The 19,146-nt window shown below is 41.2% G+C and overlaps 1 protein-coding gene across 3 annotated transcripts in view; it reads right to left on the bottom strand.

Annotated features, from left to right (window-relative positions):
- TPP2 (tripeptidyl peptidase 2) overlaps positions 1-3,779 on the bottom strand; it is a 49,917-nt gene extending 46,138 nt beyond the window's left edge. For all 3 annotated transcript variants that reach the window (XM_042867009.1, XM_042867010.1, XM_042867011.1), the window contains exon 1: positions 3,561-3,779. In XM_042867009.1, coding sequence (XP_042722943.1) covers positions 3,561-3,722 — 162 coding nt within the window. In that variant the 5' untranslated portion in view covers positions 3,723-3,779. The remainder of the gene's footprint in view (positions 1-3,560) is intronic.
- Between the last annotated feature and the right edge of the window lie 15,367 nt (positions 3,780-19,146).

The following is a 19,146-nucleotide window of genomic DNA, read 5'->3' as shown; positions in this document are numbered from 1 at the left end:
TTAATAGTTGCACCAATCATAAAGCAAGTGAAAGTCAAAACTGGGACTATCCAAGTCAGACACTTCAGTTGGAAGCACGTGGTAATCTAAGTTATTCACTGATCAAAGCATGAGAAACAAGAAGGAAAAAATAATCCAAGGTGACCTGTTGGAAGCAAATTGCACAGCAACAGGTGGCCAAAACACCAATTTATGCTATGGCGAGCTTGTGTAGTTTTGAAAGTTGTTCCCCAGCCAGTCCAGAAAGGCCGCGTGCAACTCCTGCACTACACAGCTCTTTGCCTTTCAGCTGAATAGTAGGTCTACACTCACACGTGAGTTTGTATGTACAATTAGAACCAACAATTCAGAGTCCCACGGTCAGACAAAAGAAACTCAGCATTTCACTTGCAAAGGTCCAAGGTTCAATTCCTAGTGGCAGAGATCCAGTCAGAGTCCGCCATTCAGTGCAAGTAACTGATATGGCTTCTGCTGCTGACCGTTTGGACTACTGCCCACCAGTAGTAATGCTACAGTCAAACTCAGATTTCAGCTTGTCTTTCCCTTCTCAAGTCCTGCAATTCTGAGAAAAACAAAACCAAGTGACCTTGGTTAATTTCCTTGTTTGATCAGAAGGTCCAAAACTAATTCATTTATTACAGACAGGAGGGCATCTGCATTAAAATTCAAAAGTAGAGAATTTCTATGCAATGAAAAGTATCTTACAGAATTATTAAGGTTGGAAAGGACTTTTAAGATCATCTAGTCCTACCAGTACTGCCCACCATGCCCATGCCCCTTTGTACATCTACACATTCTGTGAACACCTCCAGGGATGGTGACTCCACCATCTTCCTGGGCAGCCTGTGCCAGGGCCTCAACACTCTTTTGAAGAAGCTTTTCCTTATTACAGAATCACTCAGGTTGCAAAAGACCTCCAAGATCACACAGTCCAACCATACACCTACCATCAGTATTTCCCCACTAAACCATGTCCCTTAGTACAACACCTAAATGTTGTGATATGATTTACAAAAAAACATAATTCTTTTTTCTTATAGTTGCTTGAAAAACTAGTTTACAGAAGAATTGTATTACTGTTTATACATACCCACTGAAGTTTCAAAAGCGTGCTTTCATGCTAACTCTGACTTTGCAAAACACAAAGTAGGTTATTTTTGAAATGCTCAATGTATCTGCATAACCCTGGCAGTTGATACATATAGTAGTAGCAGAGAAGCACCGCTGTCTGTGACAATGCTAATTAAAGGGCAAAGACAGGTGTATTTGAGTGTATTTTTGTGAGATCATACAACTTTACTTCACAGCAATGCAGAAATGACAGTGTAGGGATGAAAAAAGACAATATATATAATACACAGCCACAACACCCCATTAAATTTATGGGCCCTCTCAAAAGTTCATCAGGATTTCGCAAATAACAGCTAGAAACAGACTATACTAAGAGGGCTGAGAAGGGAAGAACCCAGCATGAAAGAAGCAGACAAACTGAACTGAGCTGGGAGCACCAGGTGGAGCATAAAGCAATGGAAGGCTAGGCAAAAAGAGTTCCCCAGAGAGCACTGGCTGCAAAAGGTTCAGAAAAGAAAGGAAAATCTGTACAAGACAAATGCTTTACCCAGAAAAGAAAGCAAACTGACAGAAAAAAGTTATTGGCTTAAGTTCTCTTAAGCCCAGTAACTACTGTCTTTACAGCAACAAATGTTCACGTAAGAATATAAACACGAAGCTACCTCATTGTTATCTGCCCCCAGCAAATGATTGCATGTCATACATTTATGGTATCAGTGTTCAAAAATCAAGGCATAAAATAACAAAGTAAATCCACCCCCCCAAAAATGAGACACCGGGGAGCAACAAAACACAAACTTCTTTGATTTGACTAAGATCCCCACTAAACTCATAACAGGGCAGGCTCACTTTGGCCTTCGAACAGTACTGACACTAACTTCAACTAAAAGCTGTAATGTTTATCAGCCTTCCAGCATAGACTGCTCTCTTCACTTTAAACAAGAGATTCAATTTGTGCCAGCTGAGAACTGAAAGTAAGTCTGACAGCAAGAAAAAGCAGCAGTAAAGAAAGTAGCAGGGAGGCTGGCATCTCAAGACTGGAAATTGCCTGTCACAGTACAGCTACTCTTCCTGTGCACTATGCTGTTTATCTGCAAGACAGTCTTAATCTGGAGAGGCAAAACATAAATTGCCCACTTCACTGAAGAGTGAGGACATCCTCTTTCTGAAGCAGTATTTACAAAGCTATGCTTCATTTTGTGTGCGGCCCACGCATCTTTTATAATTTCCTGCACTTGAAATTTCATCTTCAATACAATGAAAACAGGGTATCTCAGGCTCATCTGGATTTTGAATTCTCTTTGTCTTAGTCCCAAGCATATCAATTTGCTTGAAATTTACACCAAAGCAAAGCCTACCCTACTGCCCATCTTTTTGGTTCACCACTTCCTGTTCACAGCATCTAGAAATTTAAGTTTTTTTGCTTCCACATGGAAAACTTCAGAACTATGCACGTCCCCTTTATATTCTTGTCTACATAACTGCCTTTTTATAGAATGGCTTGGGCTGGAAGGAACCTTAAACCTCATTCAGTCCCAACCTGCGCCATGGGCAGGACTACCACCCATCAGCTCGGGCTGCCCACAGTCCATCCAACCTGGTCATGTGTGCCTCCAGGGATGGGGCACCAAAGCCTCTCTGGGCAGCTGTGAAAGCACCTCATCACTCTCTAAGTGAAAAATTCCCTTCCAACATCTAACTCAAATCTCCCCTCTTTTAACTTAAAACCATTCCCCCTTGTCCAATCATGATCAGACCACGTAAAAAGTCAGTCTTCATCTTATTTATAAGTCCCTTTTAAGTACTGGGATGGTATTATTTTGCTTTTTGGCTAGGTTCATTCCAGCTTAACTCAAGTGAAGTGACAGCTGCCAGTGCCACCTCCCAGCCTATCTGTCCTCTTCAATTACCCCTTTACTTGCTTGAACAGTGTAAGGAATCACCAGGGAACGTCGGGCTAACAACTTGCCAAGGTGAGCTCCCTGAACTGGGTTATCCAAGAGTAAAACCTGTGCCAAGCAAAGGGTAGAAATGCGCAGTGCTTATTTAACATACAGGACACAGTACCCCAACAAGCTGTGTGCGTCTTCCCCTAAATCTCTACTCAAGGCTGCTACATCTGATGGTAAACATGCTGACAGGAAATTGGAAGTGATGTAAGTAATACACGAGCCACACGATAAAGAAGTGCTAACAGACGAATTGAAAACCAACAAGGAACTGCTGAGATAGGCCGACATTTAAATCACCCGCACAGATTTAATAAGCGTAGAGCTCGCAGAAGCAGCCATTGTGTAACAGGAGGCGCAGACAAAGCCACGCGGGCTGTAGTCCCGCAGGGAACGTCGGGACCGGGCCGGCAGCAGCCAACCTCAGATGTCCCCTCAGCGCCCCCGGCCTGTCGGATCGCTGCCCGGTCCGGTGCCCACCCTCTGGCCGCGCAGCTCCCCGGCGCCCAAGTGCGGTGACTCAGGGCCTCTGGCCGTTACCTGCATGCCCGGTGCGCCCGGGTCCACGCCGGTGTCCAACACGGCCAACAGTACCCCCCTCCCATCGAAATCGGGGAAGCGGGAGAGAAAGGCAGCGGCTCCAGTCTCCTTCTTGGGCAGGAGACCGTGGAAAGGGAAGGGCTCCTCGGCGGCGGCCGCCATGGCGGGAGGGCAGACGGGGCCGCGAGTCAACGGGCGCTAGAGATGGGGAACGGCGCATGCGCTTGCGCACTGGCCGGTGAGGGGAAGCATCCCCTGGAGGCACACGGCGGGGGCGGGACCGGGCTGAAGCAGCCAATCGGAGCGCGAGAGCTGGAGGGCTCAGGGAGACATAGCCAATCGGAAAGTCGGCCTTTCCCACGTGCCGGGGCCGCGGTCTTAAAGTGACAGGCAGAAATACTTCGGGGCCATAGGCCGTGGAAGAGGGAAGACGTGGGGTGGGAGTGGGCGCGCAGTGTAAACACGGCTTAACGCTGCTGGATCGGAACCTTAATGGAGGCTGGGGCCACTCTGCCCCTCAGCGCCTCCCGAGGGACGTGGCTGTAACGCAGCGTGGAGCTGTGCCTGGTTATGCCGGTTGTAAACAAAGTGGATGTTTACCAGTGTGTCAGAAACCACACATATGTAACAGATAAAAGCCATCCTGCTTGAAGAGCCCTAGCAGAAATGGCCTTCTTGTTGTTTGTGCCGCTCGTTTTGTACCACTGACTACATCTGCGCTCTTAGACACCTACAGAGTACTGCAGGATTCTTATGCGTATAAAATGCCAAAATGAACCTGAAAAGCGCTGCTTTACAAATGCGTATTGTGTGTTTAAAGAAAGGAAGGGAAAGGGAAAGAAAGGAAAGAGCCAAAGCCGTGCCATATGTGGTGCTCACTGTGTGACTCAGTCTGCTCCCTTCCCTCTTTGGGTTTTTCTCATCAATTAAAATTTCACATTTTGGTATCCTGTGCTTGATTTCCTTAGAATACTGCTGATATCTGATAGACGTGTTTGGTGCCTTTTAGGATTACATAGAAAATGGCCTGATCTTACTTCAGGAGGGAGAATGACGATGTCTTTATTCACTGATGTATTATTTTTAAGTAATATCCAACTCGCTGCCCGTGTGAGGTTAGTTTTCTTCTGTATACTGTTGCCAGTACATCTCAATAGAAGATGCTTGTATTTCTGGCAGCACCTTGAAATTGACAGAAGCCTAGTGCATCCTATTCCCAGTATATTTTGAGACAATGAACAACGTCAAATTCTCTGAGTGTTTTATATCCCAATCAACACACAAGCTGTATGTTGCAGGTTGGAGACACACTTGCTGCTAGCTGTTCTGTTTCCTGGGTTCCAGAGGCAAACAGTCTAATGAGCAGATCCATTAGCTGTACCCTATAGCTCAGTGATGCATACTGCCAAACAGCAGAACGGGTTCTGCAGGAAAAATCAGGCTCTGAGGAAGGTGTGCCAAACATCTTTTAACAGATTAAAACAATAACAAAGAGAAGAAAGAAAATTTAATTTAATTTACAGTCTTTAAAACTCATAACCCTATTTTAATATAATGACTGTGTGTGATGACATAGAGTTAAGGTTAAGTCTGTGCTTCTTACTGAATCTTTGCAGATCTGAACATCTGAGATTTTTTTTTTTTTTAATTTTATGTTTAATCCTAAGCTTCTCAAGTTTCTTATGTTTACTTTGGTTATGCAGCTTGTTCCACTAATTCTGGAATATATTTGTTTTTTAATGGTAATATCCACTCTCAGCACTGATTCACATTATTGTGTCTAAGTTTCTGAATTCTATGTAATAAATAGAGCTTTGTTTTGTTATGAGTAATAATGTTGCTATTTCACAAAAGTAAAGACTGCCATATTAAAAATTCAAAAGAAGAGTTTTTCACAAAACTTCTTGATATGGTATGGTTTGGTCATTAAAATAATGATTTAACTTCCCTTGGGATCTAAGTTTATGCAGCAGTTCATCTGGATTTGCTGTATTAAGTAGGCTCTCATCTCCATATTAGGAGCCATTTCAGCTGTTTGTATGGGAATCTGGGGACTGAGCCAGAAGGAAGGAGGATGCAACAGCTGTCACATCCTGGGACCCTGGTTTTCAAAGTTGCACATGATTTGCAACTTGGCCTTTGAAATCAGTGAATCTGTAGCTTCTAATTTTCCCTAAGTATTACTCTTCTATTATGAAATAAGTTCTAGCTCTTGCAATATCTGAACTTCTACAGGTAACTAGATTTCCGTAGGCAGGTGGTGCTCCATCCAGCTTCAGTTCTGAGAATGGCAAACTTCTTTGTGCATGTTTTCCAGCTGCAGAGTGGCTTCCAGGACATGATGATGATATGTGTGATAGATATATCTCAGAACATGACTGAGTATAGTGTGCCATGTGCTTCAGCCAAAACGTGCCACCAATGTCACTCTTTATAGATTCACTGCTGTGGTGGGACACTGGGATTCTGAGATTAACATTAAAGGTACCCCAAACAGTGCTGATGGTATTCTAGGTCTGAGAATTAGCGAAGCTGCTTCAATCTCAACAGTACAGAGCCATTCTCTACCTTGCTTGTGTAGGCCTGCCAGGACAAACAACAAATCCCCTTTGATTTCACATGCAACCCTAACATTCTTCAGACAAGGATGTTGAGGATACTCACCACCTCTTCCACCTGAAATTTAACCCAAAAGTTGGATGCTTGGATTCAAGTTTCATTTCTGTCTAAGCTTGAATCTTTCTGCAAACTAGAAAACTCCAGCTGCAGCAGGAGGCTTTTCTATTTTGTATGGAAGCATCGCAAAGTGAACAAGAGACAACATGACCTAGTATCTTACTAGTGCAAGCATTGACATGGATAGAGTACTGGGATTTTCATTCTTTCTCTAATTAATGATGAATTATTCTATGCAAAGTATCAATTGGAGTTAGTACAAGACCTCTTGCAAGCAATTACCTTGTTCTCTAATTGCAGATTTCACCCACTCATCTACTTTCAACCTTGCCTCAGTTACAACATGTTTAAAGGAGGAGTGAGTATACTAGTTAGACTGAGGGCAAAGGCTTTGATCAAATCATATTAGGCAGTGGAAGGACTTTGGTATTTCGAGTGAATCTATTAATTACCAAAGTGTTGAGTAAATGTCCCTTCTCATTTCAACTTAATGAGGGTGGGTTAGCTTTGGTATTTAGTTCTTTAAGTTACAGTGGGGATAGATGGTAAGAGGTGGACAGCAAGATGTACCTGAGTCTGGTCATTTTCCTTTTTATTGTCTTCAGTTGGCACTGAAGCTCTTATTACTCTCATGTGAGTGCAAATCAACAAAGGTCCTCCAGAAGGAGCAGTTTCCCACCTGCATATTCAAAGAACTGATAAGAAGACAAAGTTCATCTGGCAAGACACTGACCTGATCAAAAAGCTGAGTCTGGTATTCAGTACCTTTTCAACCTCAAACATCTAGCAGTAACCTGAAGTGCCTTCTGGTGCAAAATTAAAGTCATAGTTGATTTTATTTCCTTGAGAATAGAGACAGAAACTTAATGGTATGCTGACCTTCTGTCGTAGAATCATAGAATCATTTGAGTTGGAAGGGACCTTTAAAGGTCACCTAGTCCAAATCCCCTGTGATGAACAGGAATCAGGTTGCTCAGAACCTGACCCAGACTGACCTTGAATGTCTCCAGTGATGGTGCATCTGACACATTTCAGCATTCTCTGGCTACTCAAAGAATTCAATTTTTTCAGCCTGTTCTCACAGGGGAGGTGTTCCATCCTTTGTATCATTTTCGTGACCCTACTCTGGATGCACTTTAACAGGTTTATTACACTTCTGTACTGAGGACACCAGGTCTGGATGCAGTACTGCAAGGGAGGTTTCACCAGTGCAGAGTAGGAAGAAAGCTCAGAGGAGATGAGCATGGGTGATGAGCTCAAAGACAAATATAAGAAACAACCACCTGTTGTCGTAAAGAAAGCTTAACAAGCTTAACTTGTCTCAGTGCAAAGAGTGTTGAGAAAGACCTTTATTTCAGATATCCAAGTGTACCAGTGGGTTTTGGGATTGTGTAAATAGCCTTCCTTGAGATAATTAGTGGAGAGAAGCAGCATGGGTGGAGAAGGGTGTTGTCAACTCAGTAAAATCTAAGATATAAAAAGGTGGACAACCAATAAATAAAAATTGAAGAGAGCAACAGGCTTGATCTCGTTTCAACCCCCATATTCCTCCCCCATGGTAGGGACACCCAGTGTTGTAATGATGACCATATAGAGACCAGAAATGGGAATTATGTTTGTGTTGTGATTCAACAGTATATTGTAAAAGCTATGTTGCACTTGTGATTTCAGTAAAGTGCTGTGCCACCATGCTAAATTCAAATCCTCTGTAACATCAAATATCTACAAATAAGGAAATGTGCTGTTAAAAATGAAGACCTCCTCATGTGGAACATCTTGAAGAATTGTTCAGAGAGTATTGGGCTTTGGCACACCTCCAGCCATAAGAGCCTTGAGGGCCACTGCCAAGCACAGCTGGCAGTTGACACTATTGGTAGCATTCCTTCCCAGGAATTATTCAAGTCATTGGAGATTGTATTCCAATCACAAAGCAATTTCTTGAAATGTATGTTCCCTAAGAAAATTAGAAATGCATTTAGTGAGAAACAATGCAAGCATTACAAGTAATCAGAGAGAACTATTAGTTTAACTTATGGCTGAAGTTTGCAATGGTGTTAAACAGAATAATGAGTATCTGGCAAATGTGGCCTCCATGATCAGTTTTCTAGCTGGAAAGCATTCAAAGCCAAGGTAACACATTCTGTTTAAGAACATAAATGAGGCAGAGACAACCATGCCTTCATCAGTGTAAGTCAGATGTGACTGAGAGCTTTAGGGTTTTCTTTAAGTTTGCTGTGCAGTTGAACAAAGAAGTTGTTGGATAAAAAATATGTACTTGCTATTTCTAGAGCTAAGTGCTCAGATTCATTTTTCATGTTTCTCTGAACCTTGAAACAGAACTTTTTATTGTACTTCATCTTGCATAGGATGCAGAAATTTCTTGCAGAAATATAAAAAATAGTAGAACATATTTAAATGGAAATTTATGTATGTAAAAAAATCAACCAACCAACCAACCAACCAAAAAGCAAACAGAAACAGCAAAGCTAACCAAAAGATGAAGAACTGTATATATTGATAACGAAGCCCATGACTAACAGCAGGCAAAGGTGTAAACAGCAAGGAATGGTCTAGGACCAGACAGCCAAAGCTCTGATGTGGCCACAGCATGATGACTCTTCAGAAGAAAACTCAAACTCCTAAGATGAGGATGACAGCAAGGTTACAGCAAAGTTGTAGGTAGTCACAAAGATAGTCACACGAGGAAACCAACCATGGTTAGCAACATTTCCTAAAATTTATGGAGAAGGAAGTAAGCAAGATTCTCAGGCAAAATTTGATACCACTGTAACTCTCATGAAGTGTATAAAATGACATCCAAAACCCACTGTCAGCAAGAAGAATCCAAGAGGTTTCGCTAAGAGTTGTCAGCTGATGTCCCTTGTTCCCTGTGTCATTTGTACATGAACTTGGCAAGACCACTATGGCACACATGTTGCTGCAAGTGAATGTGTGGGTGTAACCTCTGAGGTAATTAATGTAATGATCAAAATTAGTTTTGTTTAATGTAAGTACCCCTTTCATCCATGTGATTTCACACTAATTTTTGTTACATTAAATTTATGCAATCACAGGAATATTGTATTAACAGGGTGATTGCCAAAGGAGTTCAGCACTGCAGCAGAGCTTATTGTTTTATATGAAAGTCATTTGGGTGTTCTTATGCTTTTAACTGGTTGGATTTTGTAAGACATTACAGCTTTGTTTCATTTCAAATTTATGAAGGTAAATACTCTTGTGCAAGTTGCAATATTATGGACTTAAGTACAGCTATTCAAGCTTATTTGTGCTGGAATGTAAAGCATACATCCTTACAAGCTGCTTAAACACTAAAGCTTTTGAAGCTCAAAAATGTATCACATATCTGTATGCATATAAGAGATATATTTGAATTCCTTACGGTGAAACACAGGAGCTTCTGTTTTAGAAATGATTCATTTGTTTAGAAGTAAATATACAAAGTATTTGAGACTGTGTTTTCTTAGTCAGAAAGTATGCAGTAAGCCAACAAAGAATATATGCAAACTTTCCTGTAGACAATGCTTCTTATCATAGATGATCTTGAACTTAAATAGATATATGATCTGAACTCTAAAGTTCTAGCTTTCTTCTCTATAAGTGACAAATCTGATCACCAACTTATCTTTCTTTCGCTTTCACAAATAGGAATTGGGGAGCAGCTATTGGGTTCCAGGAGGCTGGACTGAGGAGTTTGCATACAGTAATAGGATGTCCTGAAAGAAAGAGAAAAAATACTGCATCAAGGTAAGAGCTATAAGGAAATTCAGGGTCTTTTGTGATAAATTTCTTCAAACAGGAGCAGCTCTTACCTTTTAGACACTAGTGTCCATATCTCCCAATTAAACCTTTGGTTTTTGTTTTGTCATGTGTGCTGGCAGAAATATTTTGTGGAAGTTTACCTTAATTTTGAAATGGAAGAAACTACAAACCTAACACAAACTAGTGGCAGCATGTAGAAACACTTTACATCTTGCATTCATAAAAAATATAGGGAAATTAACTGAGCATATTAGTAGCCCTGAGTGGGGATTTCACTGTCTTCAAGGGAGATAGTCATGGCACATTATGGAGAAAAGGAAGCATAGGAGAAAACTACAGGGTCCTGTAGGATGTAATGTACTCTTTTCTGTTTTCCAATGAGTAACAAATTAACAACATAACCTGTGACTTCTATGCTATTGTTTGTTTAATCTCCAGTGCTTTATACACAAATGCACACAGCTGGTACATTTTCAGTGGAGGTGAAGTTGAGTTTTTGCAATGTGGCATCAACGAAGCATCCTTGCAGCATATGTATTGTAAATTATATAGTCTATTCTCATTACAACTCCAGGACTAACCGGATGGAAAGAAACCACCTTACTGAGCTAGCTAAATTTGGCAACATCCACACTGTCTGAATCATAGAATGGGTTGGAAGGAACCTTAAAGACCACTCAGTTCCAACCCTCTGCCAAAGGCAGGGTTGTCACCCACTAGATCAGGCTGCCCAGGACCCCCGTCCAACCCAGCCTCAGAACACCACCGGGGTGGGGAATCCACAGCTTCTCTGGGCAGCCTGTTCCAGCTCCTCATTACTTCCTGAATAATAAAAAATTATCTTCACATCTAATCTAAACCTACTCTTTTTTTTGTTTAAAACTGGACTCGTTGTTCTGTTTTCACAATCCCAGATAAGGAGGTCCCTCCCCATCCTTCCTGTAAGTCTCCCTTGAAAGGCCACAATGAAGTATGCTGGACCCTTCTCCTCTCCAGGCTGCAGTGGCACTGCAACTGAAAGAATTATTCCCCAAGAAGGATTTGTCTAGGTCATGTTAAGTGATCATTTGATATCCAAATTAAAAATCCATACTTCACTACAAATAGGAAGAAAACATATCAGGATACTTGCTGGAGTAACTAAAATTGCATTTCTGACAATTTTGGATATATTACAAGACCTTGCTGGTGATATAGAAAGCTCGCTTATGGTTTTACAAGTTATACTTAAAGACAGCTCATAAGCGTCCAACTTTTGCTCTGCCTGGGCCACATTAACTGAACAGGAATTGTCTTAGGCCACATACACAAATGTCACTCGGAAAGTAATGCCTCCTATTTATCTCCCTGAAAACAGATACAAAGAGCACAATCACACTGCTTCATAGAGCAAAACCTCAGCTACAAAATACTCTTTTTCAACATTGTCACCACCTTTAGCTATGCATTTTCACCAATAATAAACAAGAGCCTGCATGCCATCCTCATCAAAATCTGCACCAATGGAGGTGGCCCACTGTTGCCACTGCTAAAACACACCACGTACCACGTCAGTGTGCTCACATCCACTGTTTGGTGTCCATAAATGTTATGCAAATGTCAATGAACATCAATGGGTGCCAGTATTTCCACATAGAGAAATTCGATGACACATCTTTTCTTCATATGCATTTGTCACACAATGTCACACACCATTCTGTCAGACTGTCTCTCTGCTGCCGTATGTGTCATGACAGCAAAAACAGGATATTGGTGAAAAGGTTCAATCTCTACTGCCATACCACCATGTTTGCCATCATGTAATGGGCCAACATAATAAAACAGGAGGCATTACTTTCGGAGCAGCCCTCATAAAGTATATAATATTGTTAGTGAATACAAATGACAAAACTTATTTCTTTTAATTTTCTTGTAAACATGAAAAAACATGAAAAAAGAGGTTTTTTTTCATGTGGGATACATGACATTCTTGTGAACTGTGGGATATGAGTGGGATACATGACATTCTTGTGAAACTGATGAATGCATCAGTCTGGGTTGATTGAAGAGATTGTAATTATTAGTGAGTTCTCAAGGTGTTTGTCAGAGATTTTTGATGAAATTTTACTCTTTCTGTACTTCATCTTTGGAAACAGTAGGAACGAACAGTTCTCAAATGTATTGGTTCTCAAATGTATTTTAAAACTGATGGTTTTTGCAGAAATCTTGAAAGATCTTTATCAAAACAGAGAGCAAGACTGTGGTTTTTTCACTGTTCATAGGACGGTGTTCAGCCAATGTATCAAAATGCATACAATTATTTGCCATAACTTGAATTGGCACTGCACTGCACACTTTCTGTGTCATGGTTTCAGCTCAGGCAATGCTAACAGCACATTGATGGTTTGACTGTTGTGAGCGATCAGTGGGTACTCATGGCTGGCCCAGGCCACTCAGTTGAGCAGAGCTGCTGCCACGATGATGTGAGACAGGGTTCAGCCTGAGGATGAGCTGGGTCAGGTACATGTGGGCCCTGTGTTTGACGTGCCTAAAACATATCTACAGATGAGCTCGTCTTTAAATTAACTTTTATTTGTTAGTGCTTTTTTTTTTTTTTCTTTTTTTTTCTTAAGTTGCTCTTTAATTTCGTTTTTTATTACTCTTCTACTTTCTCAGAAGGGCAAAGATGCCTTTGAAATATCAATTTCAAAGAAATCTAGAAACCGGTAGTAGAATATTGTTAGAAGAACAATCTAGCAAGAATCTCCAGGAAGGTGTTTTGACTGCTTCCAGGAAATATCTTTTGGAAGAGCTGCAAAACTACTTCCAGAAGATAGTGAGAATGATGGGTTTCTCAGAGGTGTTCCCTGGGTAACTTAATGCCTGAAAAATTTATTTTAGAACAGAAGGCCAATGGGTCTATCTGATTCTGTATCCTATCTCCCATGGAAGGCAGGTTACACCTAGGGAAGACCTGGGCAAATGTTAGCATTATTTTCAGATCAGGCTATTTCCTGAAACTGATGAGGCTTGTGTATGAGGTAAGCCTGCATAGACCTATCTTCCAAATATTTGTTTAGGCCCCACTTGAAAGTTTACAGTGGTGATGGTGGCATTTCAGTTACCTACCCAAGGATTTTCTTTTTATCTGATTTAAATATGAATAACTTCAAAGCTCTATGTTTCAGATTCTAAAAAAAAGACATATTCTGCCAGAGATACAGTGGTGGGATGTGGTTGTGTTTTGCAGAATATAAAAACCACACCCCTAAGTCATTACTTCTAATGGGTGTTATGTCACAAATTAAATGTATGTTAAAATTCTCCTCTTGAGGGCAGCAAACATTCAGAACTAAATATTCATGTTAATGAGGTAATAGAGAATATCTGGAAATTGAAACAGTTCAATGTTTGCTTGTCTATTGGCCCCAGTGGTTGAAAGGAAAGCTGTTGTGGTTTAACCTCAGTAGGCAGCTTTACTACACACAGCTGCTTGCTCACTCCCTCCAGGTGATGGGCAAGGGAATTGGAAAGATAAAGATGAGAGAACTTGTGGGCTAAGATAAAGACAGGTTAATAGGTAAGGCAAAGGCTGTGTGCTCAAGCAAAGCAGGACAAACAATTCACTTGGTACTTCCAATCATCAGGCAGTCTCTTCCAGGAAAGGAGGGCTCACCATGTGTAATGGTTTCTTGGGAAGACAAATACCATCACTTGGAACATCTTTCCAGTTTTCTTACTCAGTATGATGCTATATGTTATGGAATATCTCTTGGTCATCTGGACCAGCTGTCCTGGCTGCATCCCCTCCTAGATACTTGTGGACCTCCAGCTCCTCACTCACAGGGCAGCATGAGAAATAGGAAAGTCTTTGGTCCTGTAGAAGCACTGCTCTTACACAACTGAAAACATCCGTGTGCTGTCACCACTGTTAACATCAAAAACCCAAAACATAGCACCATACAGGTCCTCTTGAAAGAAAATTAAATCTATCCTAGCCAAAACCAGCAAAACAGCTTTACCCACTGCTTTACAGCTCTTGCCTTAAAGGACAAAACCTGAAAGTTTAACTGAAAAATACAGTGTCTGAAACCAAGGCTTAATGTTATAAACCAACAGAATAACTAAGAAGTAGAAAAGTACCCATGGTTGTACGGCAAGGTGAAAAAAATGTGGGCATCCTCTAAAAATTACACTGTTTTCATTTTCTGTGCATTGCTGCAACTAATGTCAATAAAGTGTGGTGAAGTTTAACACAAGCTTTCAAAATGTGGCTTGAATGCTAAGAATATGCATTGGCATATCTATCTATCTATCTATATCATATCTATCTGTATCTATCTGATATTGGCATATCAGGTGTGGAGCCCTCAGTACAAGAAAGACATTGAGATTTTGGAAAGGGTCCAGAGGAGGGCGACTAAGATGATCAGGGGGCTGGAGCACCTCCCCTATGAGGACAGGCTGAGGGAGTTGGGCTTGTTCAGCCTGGAGAAGAGAAGGCTGCGGGGTGACCTCATTGCAGCCTATCAATACCTGAAGGGAACCTACACCCAGGAGGGGAGTAAACTGTTCAGAAGGGCTGATAACAGCAGGACTAGGGGAAATGGTTTAAAGTTGAAGGAGGGAAGATTTAGGTTGGATGTTAGGGGGAAGTTCTTTACTAGGAGAGTGGTTAGGCCCTGGAACGGGCTGCCCAGGGAGGTTGTGGATGCCCCGTCCTTGGACGTGTTTAAGGCCAGGTTGGACGGGGTCCTGGGCAACCTGATCTGAATGTCTATGTTTGGTGGCCCTGCTGGGCAGGGGGGTTGAAACTACATGATCCTTGGGGTCCCTTCCAACCCGGGTGATTCTGTGATTCTGTGATTCTGTGATCTAATTTTACTATTACACTGATCTTATTACTAGGAACTGCAACTCAGAACTTTAATCCATGCTTTTGACCTGGAAAGTAAGCCTAGCCCAGGAATGACCTGCTTCTCTGAAGATTTATTTCATGTGCTAGAAAATAAATATCCTGAAACTTGGAGAGAGAGACAGAGCTCATAGGAACAGTGGAAAGAGTTTGATTGCCCTTTGTTCATTTTGTTTTATTTCCAGATGCTGGAGAAGCTTATTTCCAGTGTGGTATAGCTGTTTTGTACTCAACTACACACTACAGGACTAGTAACAAAGCTTGGGTAACAAAATGTAGTCCAGATCAATTATCTAAATCCTCTCTCAAATACTTAAATAATATACATGTACTTCACTCTTGGTGATAACGATCAGTTCTTCTTAAGGGAAAAGGAATCTGGATAAATGATCCCCAAGGAGTATGATGTGTTCCAAAAGAATGAAGTTCATGCTGCTGTGAAGGTTGAATGACCTTCCTGGCAAAACTGTCCAGGGACTTGCTTGTTAAGGAGACTTGACCATGCAGGATTGTTCTGTATTGTGTACCAAGTGAGCTGCATTCAGGTTGGTGAAAGAGCGTGTGATGCGACACTCCATCCATCTGCATGGCTGGATTTACTTTCTGGGATGGGAGACTCCTATTAGCAGTCACTTCAACGTGTTCCTTGCCTGTCTGTAAGAACTCTGTTGTTTGTCCTCTTCTGCTTAAGTCACCTCTTGAAAAAGTCCTTTGGATTGGTAGCCTAGCAGCCTGTCTGATCTAGGGAAAAGTTTCTTCTTTTCCCAGACAGATTTCCATTTGGCTTGAAGAGTTTGAAGGGTGACTTTTCCTGGCTAGACAAGAGGAAATGTATCATGTGTCAATCATACACAGCAAGTCTCAGGATGGTGCTTCTGCTTTCAAGGGCATAAAACACACAAAACTTTTATATTTCTGCATATGTTATCTTTTTACATGTCACATTTGGCAGGGTTCATAAATGTCATCACCCATTGTTCCCAAGAAAACACCAGAAGTTTTCTTGGCCCGTATGAACTTCTTTAAATCTTTTCTGAATGCTTATTCTCTCTTTTGCTATTGTAGTTTTTTGTAGTTGTAATATAACTTGGAATTTTGAAGTATATATTTTCACACAGAAATATATGCATATTTGACATATCTGACATGCATTTCCAATCTTATCAAGGGTCATATGACTCAAATAGGAAAAAATAGCTAAACCTCAATATTCAAAATCTTTCAGATTAGCCATGCAAAATATATATAAATGATTAATTTTCTGGCCACTAGATGTGACTGTTGCTCTATGTAAACACAGCTGAATTTATTGCTGTGAATTCTAGTTCTTTGGAAACATTATGTGTTGTAACTATAGCTTTTTAACATTGTCTATAATTTTAAAAATCAAATGTTCACTATTAACTTTAAAAATTACACCTTATAAGTTTCTGAGCAGTGAAAATACATTATTTAATCATTCTGAAGTTTAACAATTAGAACACTGTATTAGAGTGAAAAAATATTTTTTCTATACAAAAATAAATCGGTAGTAGAAATAGATTAGTAGATCTTTGGACTGAAGTTCTGCTAGATGCTCTTTAACACTCAAAATATTTTACAGTGGGATATTAGCCTTTTCATTCACTGACTTCATAGAATCATAGAATGGTTTGGGTTGGATGGGACCACCAAGGTCAACTATCTCCAACCCCCCTGCTGTAGGCAGGGACACCTGCCACTAGACCAGGTTGCTTAAAGCTTCATCCAGCCTAGCCTTGAACGCCTCCAGCATGGGAGCATACACACCCTCTCTGAGCAACACATTCCAGTGTCTCACCACCCTCACAGTAAAGAATTTGTCCCTAATATCTAGTCTAAATCTACCCTCTTCCAGTTTAAATTTCCCCTCATCCTGTCACTACATGCCCTTATAAAAAATCCTCCCCCATCCTTTCTGTAGGCCTCTTCAGGTACTGGAAGGCTGCTATAAGTTCCGCCTGTAGCCTTCTCTTTTCCTGAAAAGGCTGAAAAGTTCCAAGTTTCTCAGCCCGTTCCTGTAGGGAAGGTACTCCAACCCTCAACATTACCAAAAATTCCAGAATTGCTATTACATTATTCAATAACTATGTTGATTTTTTTTTTTTCAGTATAATATAAATGGAATACCTAACACTTGTATGTTCTCTTTAGTAAAGTGGCTCTAAATGTCCCCTGGGTTCAAAGCCCAGTACTTATCCTTGTTCTTGAATTCATGAGGAATATGAAGAAAGTAGAATCACAGAATAGAATCACAAGTCATTGTGAAGTGAAAAAATGAGTCCAGAATGGTACTCTAAGACTTCTGAATCCTCAAAAACAAAGTTCTTATCTGTGAGCACGAAGAGGCCATGAAGCATGAGCATAGCCATACATAGACAATCTGCAGGTTTTAAACTGGTTTGGATGACAGGAAAGACAAAAGTTCAGACAAGAATAAACGCATGCCTACTGTCCTATCCTCCCACCATACACTGCTCTGGCCTCTTCTCTAGGGCAACTGCTCCAGCCCTGAACCTGCTTCAATTTATCAATGTCTTTCCTGTATTGGAGGGGGGGCAACACTGGCCACAGTTCCTACATGTGGTCTAGTGAGCACTGAGAAGAGGATAACCACTGCCCCTGATGTCCTGGCTGTGCTCCTGTCAATGCACCCCTGGGTGTTGTTGGCCACTTCTGCTGCCGGGGGATGCTGGTGTTTTGTGGTCATGTAATGGTTTGAAATAGGAAACACAGCACAGAAACAAGTTTTCAGCTTTTTTTTTTTTAATGGAAGAAGTTGCAAGTGAGTTCTTTGGAAAGAGTCCAGCGGAGGGCCACAAAAATGGTGTAGGGCCTGGAGCATCTCCCCTGTGATGAAAGGCTAAGTGAACTGGGTCTATTTAGCCTTGAGAAAAGATGACTGAGAGGGGATCTAATCCAGGTTTATAAATATCTGAGGTGTGGGGGCCACAGTGGTGAGGCCAGTCTCTTTTCAGTGGTAGGTGGAGACAGGACAAGGGGAAACAGACATAAGCTGCAGCATAGGAAGTTCCGCACGAATGTGTGCAAGAACTTCTTTATGGTGAGGGTGACGGAGCACTGGAACAGGCTGCCCAGGGAGGTTGTGGAATCTCCTTCTCTGGAGATGTTCAAGTCTCACCTGGACGCCTACCTGTGCAACCTGGTGTAGGGAACCTGCTTTGGCAGGGGGGTTGGTCTCGATGATCTCTAGAGGTCCCTTCCAACCCCTACAATTCTGTGATTCTGTGATTCTACATGAATCTCTTCTGAGACAAATGCATGTGCCTGGAGAAGGGGTCAAAGAGGTGAGTGTGAAGATAAGGGTTTTTGGATCTTACTATGCTATTCATGAAAATGAGAGTGACGGAATATTGTGGAGAAGAATGTACATATGAAGAAAAAACCTTCGTATGTGCATATATAGTTTTTTTCTTAATATATGATGCATATTAATACTCATTATTATTGTGTATAACTTGATGAAAATATCAAATCAATTCCTGAGTGGCGTCAAAAACAAATTAATTTTTTTTTTATAGAAGAAGGAGAGAACAATACAGAACATTGTGCTATGGCCCCATGTTTCATCTAGTTCTTTCTTCATCTCAAAAAGGGAACAATGCAAAAGATGTTCAGGCAGGAGAAATAAGAATGCAGTACAAGAAAAAGTTTAGAGAAGAGCTACAGGAATTAGCAAGTTCATGGATTTCTCAGTAAAATGGGACCTGGAAGTAGGCTAGGAAAGAAAGAAATGAGGGGGATAAGGAAGAAGTTTATAAGTGGGTGTGTGCTGAAGGTGAATGGGGTTCAGTTCCCCTCTCTATCTTTCAGTATAAAGCCTACTGTACAGTATAATTAAGCTGCAGGACCCTTTTCATGAGACTTTACGACTACTGAAAATGTATAGGTTCACAGAGACCTTACAGTTCTTGGTCAAGTGATAATTATTAAATATACTTGCAGTGGAATTGCCAGGTCACCTGAACCAATGTTGAGCACCAGCCCCTCCTCATTCTCATTTAAGGATTATCAGCTGTGGGAACATCATCTCTCTGGGTAGAGATTGCACTCCTCTTGAGCTGTGGCTTGTTGTTGTAAGTGGGGAGCTAATTTTTCTTCTTTATCATCTTCTCTTGCTCCATAGTGCTTGTATCTCAGTAGAAGGCACTGTCATCACCTTCTTTTGCTGCATGATACTATTAACTAAATATGTGC

This window comes from Lagopus leucura, unplaced genomic scaffold (assembly GCF_019238085.1).
Source record: "Lagopus leucura isolate 7727_CA_CO unplaced genomic scaffold, USGS_WTPT01 Super-Scaffold_100001, whole genome shotgun sequence".
NCBI classification, from domain to species: domain Eukaryota; kingdom Metazoa; phylum Chordata; class Aves; order Galliformes; family Phasianidae; genus Lagopus; species Lagopus leucura.
The sequence above is the reverse complement of the archived record's forward strand: the minus strand, read 5'-3'. Positions and strand labels throughout refer to the sequence as shown.